The following is a 17,740-nucleotide window of genomic DNA, read 5'->3' as shown; positions in this document are numbered from 1 at the left end:
ATTTCTTGCAAGATAATATAAATGTATATCGATGACATTTGCATATCGATGACAACATTTGCATATCGATGACAATAATTGCGTATCGATGACAAATTAATAGATCTAAAAAAAGGAAGAAATTTAATTTTTGAAAATGCGGCTAAACATCGCGATATTTAGAAAATAGCTTGCTGTTGGAATATGCCACCAGCAATTATGTTCGCGTCGCGCAGACAGTGCAAGTTTTACGTCACAACCAGTGCGATGATTAAGAATTAAACACACATCGTAGACGTGTAACAGAAACTGAAAGATCATAACTGAAATATATTTTACAATGGATTACATTTACCGAATTAAATAAATTTGAGAGTTTCAGAATTTTAACTAATTGCTTTTTGCAAATTTAAAGCAAATTTAACTGCGACTACAGTTCATTTTTATTAATTATATAAGAAACTGATAAGTAGTCTATGATATGAGCGAAAAGTAAATACTTTGATAACGTTACTTTATAAAGTAGCTTACAATCTTTATGAAATAATGAGTATTCGCTTTCGATAGAGAAATGAAATTATTGGCAATAAAGCACTACATGAACATTTGCAAAACATTTTGATCATCTACAAGTAAATGATATTAAAATGTTGGACTGCGAAATATAAACAGACAATACAAAATTTACAAATATAATTACTGTGTTATGCATAAACTATTCTGCCATTTTCGGAAATTACAGATTGGTCATAAATTTTGCCAGTACAGTTGGATTTAGAGATGAGAAGGTTCTCATAGTTTCTTTATAAGTATCCCTGCATTATCTACAGGAACCTAACTGGTAATATATTTTTGGTAAATATAATTAACTACAGGAACCTAACTGGTAATATATTTTTGGTAAATAATCACTTCGTTTAACCAAACAAACTTGAAGTCCAAGGCTTGAAGACATTCATTTGTTAGCTGGTTTGCTTCCGAATATAATATTTTTTTAAACAAACGGTGGGCCGTTCAGCCGAGTTCGACTTGGCTACTACTAAGGCCAGAAGTGGTTGTCAATTTATTATGGAGGCATCTAATAGGTGGGCCACCTTTGCTTCCTATGAACGGACGGACAGTTACAACGATGCCTTCTCCGCGATTTGAACCCGGACCCTTTGGTATCGCAGTCGGTTGCCTTAAGCACTATACCGTCTGGGCGGCTTGTTTCCGAATAATAATGCTGTTGTATTCAAATCTAATGAATTCCAAGAAATTTTTCAAAAGAAATTATACATTGCAAAATTTACTTGCAGGTAGGCTATAAAGGCAGCCAACCAGAACGATAAGTATGAAGCTGAAATTATGACATTTCATTATGGCGGGCGTAGTGAGAAATTCTGATAACGATTACATAGAGTATTCAGAAAGTAGATATGCGTCGCTTGTCAGTTTTAAGGTGGTTATCATTTAGAACAGAATGACAAACAAAACTCAAATCTATTGTTTTATTCTCGTGTTTAATATTGCTTCGCTAGCGCTTATTTTGAGTAAGGCGTGTTTGAAGTGGAGTAGCAATGCAGAATCCCTGAAGATGTAAGATGAAGATTGTTATGTTATTTTTCACGAAAGGTGAGTGCCCTACGGAAACTCACAGATGAATTTGTGATATCTTATGGTGACATATGGAATTGGCAAAAGTGAGAAAAGGAGTGGGAGTTCTCAAAGCAGGATTCATGATGAACATATTCATGACCAACAAAGCGACAGGTCACGTTCAAACTCTGATAGGTTTCATCAGATATTCGAAAGTGAAATTCTTACTACAGTGAATGAAGCGAAACGGGACGTGCACGAAATTTTCCCCTAAATCTCGAAGACTTTGTTTCATGGAGCCATGATCCAAGAATTAAGAGTACTCAAAAATGCATGTGCATAATGCAAAAGCACAAAACGTAAACACTGCGTTATGCGTTAATTTTCTTTGGAATGAATAATTAATTCACGGATTTAATTATAAATGTGTACTAAATTCAGTTTTTGCCATATACTTGAATCCAAAAAATAATTATTTGATCGGGATCATACGGAGTTCTACGATCTAAAAAAATATATATACAAGACCCGTTTTAGTATATGAAGTTACGGTTTCGGCTTTCTACCAAACACAGGGAGTTGTTCTTAATGACTTTTGCTTCCTTAGCGACGAAAAATACCAGTTCATAAACAAATGATATTTGAGTATTTTGAGAAAACATCAAAAATAAATAAATAAAGGAGAGTTTGTGTATGACACCTAACAGGTCCGCGGCAGTATTCGGAGACATATTGTTGACATGCATGTTTCAATATTTCCTTGCAAAAAATTAATTCAAGTGGGAAGTTTCGGATCCCGAATTAAAAGTTTCAGCCTTAATATCGAGTAAATTAGTATATTTCCTTCTTTATCTAACTACCTTCTTTAGAATTACTTTGACAATGACAACAAGGTAACAGAAGAATTAACGATATTTTTCAAATGACAGGCTAACATGGGATCCCTGTGCAACGAGAATACGAAACCAAATTCACGAACGCAATAAACATTTAAATAATAGCAAAGCATATGTTGAAAAAAATATTCTTATCTTATTTTATACAATTAATTTTAATGGAAATTTGTACCAAATGTTTTCCTGATAAATTCTTAAACTTCGTACCTTTATTTTCCATATATGGCACGAAAATATTTAATTTCTGTTTAAAACCATAAACGTGCACCTCAACTCACAATAGTACAAAATTTAAAAACAAAATCGGTAATTAAATGGAAAAAGCACACAAGGAACCGGAAAACTAAAAGAAGCGCTCTTCCAAAGTTTATAATGGAAATACATTAATGAGGCTACACAAAATACCTGCGACAATAATATATTACCGGCATGGAACTCAGATGCTCGCTTAGAAATTCAGGATAAAATTTATTGAAAAAGTGGACAAAAAACTTTTAGTTGGGAGTTGCGTTCTAGCGTATTACTGAGAAGGCTGGGAAGCCTCTGGATGCATAAAAATCCCTCTTCGCATGTCAGACATATAATCATAAAAACGTAGAATTCTCTTTAAAAATTCCACGAATTTTAGAATGCAAAGTCTGTCTGTTCTGAATTTGTGCTAACGCAATTTCAAAAACAGGATGAAAAGGCGATTACCCTCTCTTACTTCAGAAAACGTAAGGAAATATTTGAAACGTTTCGTTTAAAGGGATTGCAATATTTGGAAAAAAACTGAGTTCTGAGTACTTAAAACGAGATAATTGCTGACGGCAGAAAATTTTATATTTTAGGGCAGGAACTAATAGCTATTGGAGCAAAACACGCAAGGCAACTCCAGTCAGAGAAGAGCTCTTTCCAGGTTAATTATGAAGATGCATGTATGTAAACGACCTGATACAGTCATAGAATCATAGAAATATGTTTAAAAATTCAACTGATTTGTATGGAATGGAAATGTCTAATGGAAAGTCTATAAGATGGAAAATGGAAAGTCTGACATTGTTTGATATCCAATTTCACAAAGTCGAATATAGGTAAAAACGAATGTGGCTTTACAAAACTTTAGGAAAGCTACGTACATTTCTTTCCTTGCTTGCTACGCAAGCACTTCTTAACATCCATTTAATAGTTGACTAGAACATGCATGAATACTATTACATGAAATACATGAAAAAAACAAAGAAATAATCATAAATCCAATGCCTCTAAGCATCGTTTCGGAATTCAGTTATTTGATACTCATTTGCAAGTATAATACCATATAGGAATGGCGAATTGGGAGCGCAAAGTTATCTGTCAAACCGTAAGCTGGAATGTACAAACTTCCATTCTGATATCCCCTAAAAATGATTTTCAAAAATACGCTCCTGGCCATTAAAATTGCAAAACAGGAAAGAATGATCTAACGAACGTCAAAATTACATGAAAGGAAGTAGAGCTTAATGTATGCAAATAATTAGTATTTCCGCGCATTTAGATGACACAGGAGGAAGAAACGATATTTAAAGCACTGCATAAGAGAAAAGTTGTGAAATGGATTTCTCATTCGAAAAGCGCTTTGTAAGGTCGCAGTTTGCTCAGAATATCGTTAAATAGTTATACCTCGAATAACAATAAGAAAGGCTTACCAGCAATTATGGGATTTCGATAGAGGCAGGATCGTTGCCTATCGAAAGTGTGGATTACCGTTCCATGATATCGACCGTCGCTCTGGTCGACATCCGACAATTGTCTTGCGAATATGGAATCAACCGGTTGATAAGGATTCTATTGAATGGAATATAGGATCTCATTCTCAGCATTAATGCCCGAGAGGACAGACATATTGGGAGGTCAGCCCTGCAGAACAGTACAACAACATCACGGACCATTAGTCAAGAAATGGGCATGTTTGCAACACGCTCAGTATCCGCTCATATGGTGCGTCGATGGTTACAGCAGCCTGGACTATCAGCAGCTACCATTACTTCGGCTTCCCTTGACAATGAAGCATATAGAGAGAGACGGCGACTCTGGTGCGCCGAACGACAAAGCTGGATGCAGAAGGGGCATATTGTCGCCTTTTCAGACGACACTCTGAAAACTGTTCTGCGTGCAGTTTTCTGATGGCCGTTAAGTGTCTGGAGGCTCCGAGGAGATCACTTACATTCGATATCGGCATAGGGGCCCTGCATCTGGTGTGGTGGTTAAGGTAGCCATTGGGTACACGACACGCGCATCTCTAGTTGGGATCGAAGGAATTTGAACGCAGATCGGTACATTTCTGAAATCTTAGGTCCAGTGGTTGTGCCTATCTTCGAAGCCTGCCAAAAGCCATATTCCGACAAGATAATGCAAGACAACATGTATACGTCGTGTTCTGATCTTCCTCGATACACAGGGTACTCGATTCCTGCCCTGGCCTGCACAGTCTCCAGGTCTGCCCCATTGAAACCATCTGGCCATGGGTTGCTGAGAGACTGGCTCGCCACCTCTCTCCAGCTAATATCGTTGATGAAGTGCGACACAGACTTGAAGCAGACATGAAGGAGTTGCCCGTTTCTGTCATCCAAGTCCATTTCGACTCCAGGTCTAACTAGATTTAGCTGCCAGGAGTGACAGCTGTTTCTACTGATTTCGCACCCCTCTAAGCCCCCAAACTGCTTACAATTGTAATCATTTTGTCTCCATGCCATAGTTTTTACGTACAATACATATCATTTTTGTGTTTGCTTTCCTTTATAATGTTGCAATTTTAATGGCCAGCAGTGTATACCACACCTTAGAGATTTATTTTATTTCAACTAAGAGGAATCAAGTTAAATTAATGCTAAAAAACGAATTTAGTTGGCAAATGAACTTTGATCAAAAGTTTCTGAAAATGAATAAATTATGGATAAACTGTCGGAATTTCGGCGCTGATTTGAAGCACAGTTTTGCATTAACCAATGAAATTTTACTTTGCCTCCCAATAATAGTGGTTAGTGACTCCCGTACCGAAGGGCTCGGGTGCGAATCCGGAGGAGACACAAACGTTTGTAAATGCAGTAATAATGTCTATGTGTCATGGGGACGCTCAAAATATACGGCGAGAAGAAAGTCCTTATCTTAGGTGGCCGCAGGCCACGAAACACGGGTTCCTGGGCCAGAGGCCTATTCCAGGCTAAGAAGATATGTGATAAGTGTAGCATGAAAAAAAGTAATGTAAAATCAGAATAACATTTCAAACAGCAATTCTTTATAGGGTGAAAAACGGTTGTAGGGTTTATATTTATTTTAACTAACATTTATTTTAAGTTTAAACTATCTTTCCTGTCAAGCCTTACTTTCTCCTGGAATTGCCAATGCCAGAGTATGTAAATTTTAGTAGAACGCGCAAGGATTCAAATTGTCAGCGGAAGTATCTGAGTTAAATAGAAAGGAAACGAGTTCGAAAGTGTGCTTTCTTACTTCACGAGCGTGGAGGTGGCTAGTTAGAAATTGAAGAACCACGCGTTTCGGCCTGTGTGCTTGCCTCGGCAGTTTGTTAATCTTTCAACGTAATATTCAGAAGTTTGCTGAATTATCAGCGGTATTTTAGAACGCGGTGAGGTTAGATACATTTAGAGAGCCTCGTAGTTAGTCACTTGTTACTATTCTTTTCTTAGTTTCCTATTTTTATTTTACCGCCGGGTCGGCGTAGTTTGTGAGTGTCAAGAGCACGCATTTGTAATTTCTAAAGTTGAATAAAAAGGGATTTAAACCCTTCTCAAGACTTTGGTCTACTTTCCAGTTCTTAGCAGTCACCACTATTGTTGCGTGCAGGTTGGAAGCGCGCAACATTACATTGGCGCCCGAACACTTGTCGAACTGAAATGGCCGAAAATTGGATGGAAGTTGCTGGACAACAACAAGAAATGGCAAGCCAATTGGAAGGATTTGGATACCTTGTCCAAACGATGAGAGCGTCAATTAAGCCAAACGTCAATTTCGACGGAAAAAATTCGGTGGCGATATTTCTAGAAGGCCTAGACAATCACTTCCAGCTCTACCCTGTGCCTGAAAGACAAAAAGTTGCTATCGCAATATCTGCACTAAGAGGACAGGCCGCGCTATGGTGGAAGAATATAGGCAAATTTTTATTACGGGAATTCGGAGGCCAGACATATACATTTGAAAATTTCAAAAAATCGTTATTAAAGGCCTTCCCCATAGTGAAAGATCGAGCAAGGCTAGAAGCCGAACTATATAGTTTTTATCAACGGAATATAGAAGAGTTGACGGACTTTATTCTGCGAAAAATTAAGCTGACGGATATGCTGTATGGGAAGAAACCCGACGCGGAGATTATTGAAATAATCTTACCAAGATTGTTCAAGACTACTTCGAAATTAGAAACCCAAGCACATTGCAGGAGCTCTTCGAATTGGCGGTCAAGTTTCAAAATCGCAGAATAGCGGAAAAAGCTAGAGGGGCATCGTATTCTCAAAGTATCCGAAGGCAATCTTCAAATGAGCAGACCAGAAATGCAAACCGCTCTTATGGGGGAAAGAGCTATCAAGCTAACTCATCGAAGCTCGAAGGTCAAGGCCCAAAAAGGAAATTTGAAAACAAACGTCCGCGTAGCCAGAAGGCAAGGAAAGCTTTAAACGAGTAGAGGGGCCTGTGAAAGCGAGGGTCCAGACCCCGGAAGTTTTTAAAAACCCTCAAAAAGGCACTTAAATACGGTCATCCTAAGGAACTCACAGTTACCAATTATACAAGTCCTGGTTGGCGATGTACCAGTAGAAGCCCTCATCGATACAGGAGCAGAAGGTAATTTTATGAGTGATATTTTTTTTAAGATCTTAATAGGTTTCGATTATTTAAAAATAAAAACACAGAAATCATAGCAGCGCAAGGACAAACTTGTCAATGTATCGGAAAAATATCTTTAAAAATACAACTTCAAAACGAAAGCCTTAAAGTATTAATTTTTGCAGTAAAAAATTTGCAAAATCCACTTATTTTAGGTATGGAGTTTTTAAGGACCGCGAAGGCCAAACTCAATTTTCAGGACAGTTCTATTGTGCTGGAGATGGACCGGAGGGTGGTGGAACCAGTGGAACAACCGCAAGTCGACCTTAGCCATTTGAATGACCATGAAAGTCAAGCCATCCAGCAAGTGGTGAGTACTTTTTCAAACTTGTTTTCAGAACGGCCTGGTAGCTGTAAATAGTTACGCATGAGATATAGTTAACTGCCGAAAAACCCTGTAGGACTAAACCTTATCGCTATGATAAACAGAAAGAGCTAATCATAGAAGAACATATTCAGGAAATGTTAAAGAACAAAATAATAACGCCCATAAATAGTGAGTACGCGAGTCCAGTCGTACTATGTAGGAAAAAGAACGAGTTTCCTTCTTCGGCTAAAAGGGCTTGGAGGTTTGCTATCGATTACAGAAAACTTAATAGTATTACTAAATTCCCAGTTTACCCTTTGCCGGTTATAGAGGAAATTATTAGAAAGATTAAATCTACAAGATACATGACTACTTTGGACTTAACGTCTGGCTACTATCAAATAGCTATGAGACCCGAAAACATACATAAAACCGTGTTTATAACAAAATCGGGCACTTATGCATTTTTGCGCATGCCCTTTGGGTTGTGTGGGGCTCCATCAACATTACAGAGAGCTATGGACATTGTTCTAAAACCTGCCCTAGGAAAATCGACTTTAATCTATCTAGATGATATAATTATAACGAGTAGTACGTTGGAACAACATATTAAAGATCTAGAAGAAGTTTTTAAATTATTAAAAGAGGCCGGTCTTACAATTAACGCCTCAAAATGCATGTTCGCAACTAAAGAACTTAAATATGTGGGTTATAAAATTTCGCAAAAGGGTATAGAAACTCAAGATTCAAAAATAAAAGCAATCAAGAATTTCTCACCTCCCAACACCGCCAAGAAACTTTCTTCTTTCCTTGGGTTATGTTCTTATTATCGGTCATTCATAAAAGATTTTGCTAATATTGTTGAACCCTTGTTAGTAATTAAAAGAAAGAAAAGTAAATTCACGTGGACAGCAGAAGCAAATACGGCTTTTGAAAGGTTAAAAGAAGCGTTCATCAATGCCCCTGTTTTGAAATTCCCGGAGGGGGACGAAAACCTGGAAATTGCAGCAGATGCGTCGGACTATGCTGTGGGTGCGGTTCTTATGCAAAATGGCCATCCTTTGGCACTTTTTAGTAAAACGTTGAATCATACACAAAGGAATTATACAGCTACAGAGAGAGAAACATTAGCCGTATTAATGGCTGTACACAAATTTTGAGTTTATTTTGGCAAAGCGCCAGTAACAGTCTTTTCGGATCATGCGGCTGTTGGTAGACTTTACTCGGGGAAAAACCTAACCCCCAGGTTAATAAGATGGGCTTTAAAACTCCAAGAATATAATCTCGTAATCAAATATAAACCGGGTAAGGAAAACAATGTAGCTGACACACTTTCTCGTATAAAACTGGACGATGAAGGCAATGAACTTAAATGCGCTGTGTTGACTTCAAAAATTTTAGATTCTAGAGATACAGTTATTGCTGAAATGAAAGCTGATCCAGAATTTGGAAGTACTTATGCATATTTGAAAGACCCCGAAAGCTTTGAGCACACAGATATCGATGCGATAAGAAATAGAGCAGAAAACTATGAAATAATAGATAATTTATTATTTTATACGAAAACAACAAACGAAAATCTCGAGTACAAACCAGTCATCCCAGCCTCGCTTCGATTAAGCATTTTGAAGGAATTACACGACGCGAAAACAGCGGGTCATTTAGGGGTCAGAAAGACTTTAAAAAGGGTACGCGAGGCAGTATATTTCCCGCAATTATACAAAATAGTAACTGCGTATGTCAGGTCCTGCAATCAATGTCAGTTAATAAATGATATTAATTACAGCCCGGCCGGGTACTTAAATAGCATTTGTGCTACATTTCCGAATGAAATTTTAGGCATAGATCTTCTTGGTCCTTTCCCCCAGAGTCAGTTAAATAAAAATCGTTTTCTTTTAGTAATTGTAGATCATTTTTCAAAATGGACAGAAATTGTTCCACTTAAAAGCGCGTCAGCCAAAACAGTCGCAGATGCATTCTTACACAGATACATTTTAAAATACGGTGCACCGATAAAAGTCATTAGCGATAACGGTAAACAATTCATTAGTCAAATATTTGAAAACATATGCACTGGACTTGGCATACGCCATATCAAAATGGTTCCGTATAGACCACAGGCAAACATAGCAGAAAAAGTTAATAAAAACATTGTAAAAATAATTCGAAGTTATGATAGCACACATCACAAGCGCTGGGATGGCTACATAAATGAGTTAGCTTATGCTTTAAGAACGGCAAATCACGATACTACGGGAAAAACCCCAGCAGAATTATTTTTAGGACGAACGTTAATTACGCCATTAGATTAATTATTCTTTGTGCAACAAAGAGAGCAAGAATTTAAACAGAAAGACGTGCAAACACTTATTGACCAGGCGGTTAAAAGCTCGGATACGGCAAGAAATAGACAAAAGTTATATTATGATAGAAAACGCCGTGAAGCAGATTTTAAAGTTGGGGATAAAGTGTTGAAGCGGAAATTTTCTTTATCAAGTACCCCAGACAATTTTACTGCAAAGTTAGCTCCAAACTTTGAAGGCCCCTATGTAATTCAGGAAATCAAGGGAGTCGTATTGTACCTTAAGAACGAGAGAGGGGAAATCAGTAAAGCAAGTCCAGACCAGGTGAAAAAATATTATAATCAAAATGATTTTGAAATCCTTAAAAGTTTCTTGCAGGTCTCAAGCGTAAAACAAGTAGAAGGTCCAGAAGTAACGTCACCCGTTCCACCACCCAAGAAGCAGAGAACTGAAGAGAAACCTAGCCCTTCTACAACCCATGCGACGGTACCGAAAAGAAGAAATGAAAACTTTCAGACTCCAGCATTTAAGAAATACAAGAAAGCAAAGCCGCCGCGTAAAGAAACCTTGGTAAAGAGGAAAACACCACTTACAACGTATCGCAGTAGAAATTCTACATCGAGGAGAACGCTTCCAGGGCCAGAGAGTCAGGTGCAAACAAACAAGGCCGCCGTTTCCGAGAACGAAAAGACAGCAGGAGGAACGAAAAGACCACCACCAACAGAAGAAATTCAAGTATGATTCCAGACCGGAGGACGCCAAGACCAGCCTTCCAGGGGAAAAACGGAAAAGACAGCAACCCGACGACTACCACTCCAAGAGGCCAGCATGCAGAGGGCGAAAAAGAAAAAGCAACGGACGACACTCGGAGAACACTAAGGAGAAACCTATAACGTGGGAGCAGTTCTGCCAGAAAAGAATGTCGGAGTTCCAATCATCGAAAACTCAAAAATAAGTTAAAATCTTCTATGATTTTTTTTTTCTTTTGTTCAGAAATGTTATGCGTAAATACGAAGTTCTATGTTTTGACGGAAGTCAATGTGTCTCGGTTGAGACTTAGTTTTCTTTTACTTTATTTAGCTAAGGCAAAAGTATTATTTTCTTTAAGTATAAAATCTAAGAACAAGCAGTTTCTGTTGGTTGAAAGACTAATTCTGTTATGTTAAAGCCAAAATTTGGCCGAAGATAAAAATAACTTCGTATTCTTGTATTAATAAGAACTTTAGTTTCAGTGCCGCCAGCTTGGCGAGGAATGAGTAAAGTAAAAATTTATTTTTCTCATTCATTTTATGGTAAATTGTAAAAATCATATGTATTAGAATTTTGTAAATATACGTAAATACTTGAAAGTTATGTAAAAGTAGAATTTAGTCTAGAAGCATAAAATTTTAGATGCTAAAAGTAAATGCTCAAAAGCAATGAATTCAAATTTAAGTATTAAACTGTAGATAAAATCATGCTTTAGAGCGAAAGCCTGCATGTCTAAAGATGAATGAGGGGGAATTTAGAATGAATGTGTTTTATAGGGTTCTCCACCTACACTTGAATTTTAAGAATGTTAAAGTATCTCATCGAGTTGTAGAATGTCGAGTAAGGTGTGTCTGTTTGGTCGTTGAATTCTAACAAATCATTGTGGTTAGGGGAAGTGTTGCAATACTAAAACACGAATATTCCCGTTTGACACCACACATGGTGGAGAGCCAGGGTAAAGTTAAATTCATGCTTGAATACTTGAATGAATGTGAATTAAGCAGTAACTAAGGAAAATAAATCGTTCAAAAACAAAAACTTATTCAGTGCAAGAAAGTATAAATTATAATGTATTTAGAAAGATACTGATACTTATTCCTTCCAGATGCTGGAAGGAAGAGAACAGATTGATTGCTGAAGTCCAGGAAAAGTTGCTGTAAGAAGAGAAAATTAAATAAGTATCTACAGAAATTTATTCTACCTTTTGTGAGATAACAGATTTTTTTTATGTAAACGAGGCTCTTAAAATTTAGTTCAGAATTGTGGAAACTTTTCAACATGTCGTTTCTAGGACCTACTTCCAAGTTTACCAAATTCTGGCAGCGGCAAATGTAGGGTTTATATTTATTTTAACTAACATTTATTTTAAGTTTAAACTATCTTTCCTGTCAAGCCTTACTTTCCCCTGGAATTGCCAATGTCAGAGTATGTAAATTTTAGTAGAACGCGCAAGGATTCAAATTGTCAGCGGAAGTATCTGAGTTAAATAGAAAGGAAACGAGTTCGAAAGTGTGCTTTCTTACTTCACGAGCGTGGAGGTGGCTAGTTAGAAATTGAAGAACCACGCGTTTCGGCCTGTGTGCTTGCCTCGGCAGTTTGTTAATCTTTCAACGTAATATTCAGAAGTTTGCTGAGTTATCAGCGGTATTTTAGAACGCGGTGAGGTTAGATACGTTTAGAGAGCCTCGTAGTTAGTCACTTGTTACTATTATTTTCTTAGTTTCTTATTTTTATTTTACCGCCGGGTCGGCGTAGTTTGTGAGCGTCAAGAACACGCATTTGTAATTTCTAAAGTTAAATAAAAAGGGATTTAAACCCTTCTCAAGACTTTGGTCTACTTTCCAGTTCTTAGCAGTCACCACTATTGTTGCAGGTTGCAAGCGCGCAACATTACACGGTAACATATTGTTCATAATATAGGTTATATGTGATGAAGCATGTTCGCCGATGTCGAAGCTTGAAGCAATGCACCGATGGAGAAGTGGGAGAGTTAGGATGGGTCAAATGGTACACATGACTGAAAGCTTAACAATTAGCTGGCGGAAGCTTCGTTATTGGCTGAAAGTAAGGAGGGCACAAAAACAACAGAAAACTACAGCTTTTGTTCCAGATACAAATAAAAACACAAACAGAAATAACATGTTAGAACAGCATACAAGTAAGATGATATAAAGTAACGGGAAAAAAAGCAGATGGATCATAGACGGAAGGGAGACTCAATTCAGAAACCGTACTTTTAGAAAAGGGTAGCAGAAAAATGATAATGATAATTACGGAGAAGAGCAATACAAGAAACAAAGCACAACAAACCAATTAATACATCAATTAGTTTAAATGTCTAGGATCGTCTACAGGCCATCTTCTGTTAACTACATGATAAGGATCATAATTTAGCATTGGAACTAAGGGGTTGTCAACCCTGAGAAAATAACATATGTAAATACACTTTTTTCCCAATGGCGAGCACTTGCCTTTTCGATATTGGCCATTCCTAAGACCGGAATTAATGGTCATTTTAGAGTGGGGGCACCTAATAGGCGGTCATGCTGACTTTTATGAAGTGACGGACAGTTACACCCATGCCTTCTCCGGGATCCGAACCCGGGCCCTTCGGTATCGCAGTCGGCTAAGTAGCAACATGCTGCAACATATTATGATATATAGGTGTTTTGCATGGCAGAAAGGAAGATTGCTAGAATATAATGTAGTGAAGAAATAATAATATGAAAAATTTTCTTCAGAGGTCCGTAGTAGGAGAGAAAGGGTGGAAGATCTTCAAAATCGTCGCCCCGTGATAGTCGCTCTCAAAATTAGGGGCGAAACCGAGCTAAAGTCGGGCTGTCACGTATAGGGTATTCAAGGCTCATCCCAATCACAGGCGTATTTGCTCTTTGCCAGGATGAATGTTGTACACTTGTGCTCACCATTGTCAGACAAGTGAGATTCGTAACAAAAAAAAAAATTCTACTACGCGCAGACTGCAGAAGTGCTACAGACTAGAGAATTATTTCATACATAACACGGAATGAAACTGACCATCCAACATTTAACTTTACGATCACTACTTTTTTGAACGATATTCAACTCATAAATTTCGAGGATACTTATAAAAACATACAAGACGTGTTTTCTCGTAATGAAAAGTGAAGCCTTCAAATATCTTGGGGATATTTAAAGGAAAAATTTTCAGATTTTAGTTTAGGATTATTGCATCTATTCCCAATAGAAGAAAAAAAAGTTTCCTCTACCTCCTACGCCAGCAGCAGCGGCGACTGTAGCTGCAGCTGCAACATCTTGGTATTGTCCACTTCCACCAGATCCTGCTCCCACATCAGAAGCAGCAGCGCTACCACTAATACCAGTTTCGAATCCGTCTCTGCCTCCATAACCTCCTTGTCCACTAGCGGTGACTGCTGCAGCAGCGTCGGCGGCAGAATTACTTCCAAAATATTGGCCTAATGCACCAGATTCTGCTCCAGCAGGGAAGGCGTCTGCAGTTCCCGCAGAAGCAGATCCTAATTCATTATCGTACCCTCTTAATCCATAACCTAGAATTATATGGCATAATTTAAACTACAAGTAAAATAATATTGTTAAACTTAACTCTTTAAAGCAGTTGGAAATTACATGATTCAAGTCCAAAGAATTTCTTTTCTGCACAGTAGTGCCAGCCACCTAACAGTACGAATATCTGCATATTTAACAGCTCTGAACCTTATGAAAATTTGGGAAATTTTCCAATAATTAATTTTCACGACATAACCCATTTAGAAAGACGAGTTTCCATAATTTCAAGGATTCAAAAATGAGAAGGCGAATATTTTATTAAGTACTACACAAGGTATAAAGATTAAAAAAATTTTTTTTTTCCAAACCAAACGGTATCAATACAAAAGGTGAAAAATCTTTCACTTGTGCGTTATGCTTCTCTTATATATTACGAAGCTTTATTTCCATGTTGCAGAAAATATTCTACCCAAAACTTAAGCAAAATATTACAAAAGGTTAAAACACTCAAGTGTTATTTAAGATAAAATGAAATACTTTCCAAAGCCATTTGAAACATTTGTCAGTTTTGGGTTAAAGTGGTTTCAGTACCTTAAAAAAAAGTAAATTTTTAGTGCCTAAAACGATGGAACTGCAGCCTTCCATAGATTTTGTATTTCAATATTTCGCGGATAAATCAATAACTCACAAAGCAAAACAGACAAGGCATTTGCAGTGTAAGAATAGAAGTAAGAATAGAAGTCTTCCTAAGTTATCTATGAAGATACATTTATGTATAAATCTTTTTTGTAAAGTCTTCCATGCAATCATAAAATTGTAATTCTATAAGGTATTTTCTCTCTCCTTTCTGCATGCCTTCATAGCGTAATGGTAGCAAACTCGGCTCGTATTCAAGAGGTCCATGTTCGAGTCTCGGCGAGGGCATTGCACATTTTTCAAGTCTTCTGCTTCAAAAATCCTAATCACTCTACAGTGACGGCCGAACTAAAAGGTAGTGAATGATAATTCTTCACCACCAGAATTTGGCGATTGGGCCCCCTAATCCCCAGTCACCCTTTAATAGAGGGAAGTATATAAGGTATTTTCTCCCTCCGTTCTGCATCACTTCGTTTTGGTACGGTTAGCATATTCGGCGCATATTCGAGAGGTCCAGGTTAGAGTCCCGACCAGGGCATTGCACATTTTTCATAAATCCTGCAACAAAAAAAATCCTAATGATTGTGGAGTACTATTTTTTTAAATTGTATTGACTTGTAAAAACAAAAGTCTATATATTGTACGTTGTCTGGTAGGAAAACTGGAAGAGATGGAAAAGAAGGTTACTTTCGATAATTTAAGGAAAGTTATGCGTTACCTCTTTCATGGCTGCTTATGCATTTCTTAAGACACTTTTGAAATCCACCTTGATGATAACGAATAGTTTTACATACATACAACAGAAAATTATTAGAAATCCAAAGCATTTGAGAATCGTTTCGGAGCTAAATTACCTGATACTAATTTTCAGACATAGTGGCACCTATGAGTGGCCAATTAGAACAAAACTGTTCAGCAAACATAAGCTGAAATGAACAAACATCCATACTGATTTTTCTAAAGATGATTTGCAAAAAACACATTGTGCCCTAAATTCAACTACGAAGCATCCAGATAAATTAATATGAAAACAAAACAAAACAAAACAAAAAGATTTTAGTTTGTAGAGTTCAGTAAATGAACTTCTGTCTGTATACTGGAGTAGCAGAACACAGGAGTACACAGGAGAAGTACATACAGTAAAGTACACAGGAGAAGGGTTCACGTACCTTTTATTAACTCTTTAAAATTTAAAATGCGTCAACTCGACGCTAACAAACTTCGCCTCTACTTGGGCGGTAACTGAAAGTCAGATAATTGAAACTAAAAGTTGAAATATTAGGAAGTGATATAACTAACCTATAGGGCTCAGCGAGATCCCGTAACTTCAACCCCCCTTCTAAACTAGTAGCAGCAAAGCAATGTAATTAAGCCACTTGAACTAGCAATAAGCAAACGTATTTACGGCAGAGACGGCAGCGTAACTCTCTCTTTCTCCTATCGAAACTCGGCTTTAAACTACTTCCTTGAAAATAGAAAATTTGCATTCGTTCACGCTAGCTATATTTAACTATTCTGGCACTGACAATTAGGGGAATGAAGGCTTATAGGAAAGTTTCAAATAAATTAGTTAAAATAAATATAAATCCCTACAAGTTAAAGAAATTTCGGTCCAAATTTTCTGAAATCAGGAACTTATTGCTACAACTCTCTGATTTTGAGCAAATTTTGTTTTGATAAATGAAATTCTACAATGATCATACTGCTAATGTACTCATGACCAATTAATTTTTTCATATGCATCATAGAATCAAACTGACCAAAATCATTTATAAGATATTTCTCCACGCCTTCTTAGCCTTCGTAGTGTAGTGGTCTGCACGCTGGACGCCTATTCTTGAGATCCGTGGTTCGATTCCTGGCGAGAGAGTTGCTCATTTTTCATCTCTTCTGCTGTAAAAAATTACCTAATGCCTCTACACATTTAGCTTTATAATCATTACTTAATCGAACGTTATTCAACTCATAAATTTCCATCCACTAGGATATTAAATAGAAACATATAGCATGTGTTTTCCCATGATGAAACGTATAGCTTTTAAATATCTCAGGGATAGAATAGTCGCTTAAACTTAGGTTTCATGAACAAAATGTATTCAAAATAAAGAAAAGTGCAAACGGTTTTTTCCAACGTATAAGTCATTTTAAATCTCAAAAGTGAATCAAAAGTGAATCAAAGAATCAAAAGTGGTCTTAACTGCGATCAGTTTCATAATTATGCTTTCCAAATTGGCCACAATTCCAGCGGTTCATTTCAGAAGGACACTTTGAATGTTAGAATAACACCGACTCCACTCTAAATTAGATATTCGATTTAAAAGAGAACTTTGAGATTTTAGTTTTCGATTGTTCCATCTATTCCCAATAGTAGAAAAAAATTGTTGTATCGCTTGCGCCAGCAACAGCCACGGCGGCGGCAGCTGCTACAGTATCTTGGCCTTCTCCACTTCCACCAGATCATGCTCCCGCAGCAGAAGCAGCCAGCAGCTCCACTAGCACCAGATCCGAATCCAAACCTGCCTCCAATAATCTCCTCGTTCTCTAGTAGCGGTTGCAGCAGCACCACTTCCAGGATCTTGGCCTCCTGTGTCAAATGCTGCTTTAGCAGCGGAGGGGGCAGCAGCTCCTGCAGTACCAGGTCCTAATCCATTCTCGTATCCTCTTCCTCTATATCTAGGTTTCTTAAACTGTGGGTCGCGATCCCCAAAGGTGTCGCCAAAAATTTGAGTGGTTTTCATATTTCTTTAACTTATTATAATAATTTTACAATTACCAAATATTTTTACACAATGTATCAGAAAATATAAAAAGATAAGACAATACATACAAAAAAAAAAAAAAAAAAAAAAAAAAAAAAAAAACGAAAACGTTTCGACACATCCTTTTTATAATATAAACGTTCATTTTCTTTCCTTTGCACGTGATCCTGC

At 37.3% G+C, this 17,740-nt stretch overlaps 1 protein-coding gene across 1 annotated transcript in view; it reads right to left on the bottom strand.

Moving 5' to 3' along the window:
• Window positions 1-17,740, bottom strand: part of LOC118192809 (uncharacterized) — a 45,722-nt gene that overhangs the window by 2,787 nt on the left and 25,195 nt on the right. The window contains exon 4 of the mRNA XM_085823040.1: window positions 13,916-14,215. Within this exon, the coding sequence (XP_085679166.1) occupies window positions 13,916-14,215 (300 nt within the window). The remainder of the gene's footprint in view (window positions 1-13,915; window positions 14,216-17,740) is intronic.

Source organism: Stegodyphus dumicola, chromosome 8, assembly GCF_044657685.1.
Source record: "Stegodyphus dumicola isolate Sdum_Otavi_A_Nest chromosome 8, ASM4465768v1".
Lineage (NCBI taxonomy): Eukaryota > Metazoa > Arthropoda > Arachnida > Araneae > Eresidae > Stegodyphus > Stegodyphus dumicola.
The sequence above is the reverse complement of the archived record's forward strand: the minus strand, read 5'-3'. Positions and strand labels throughout refer to the sequence as shown.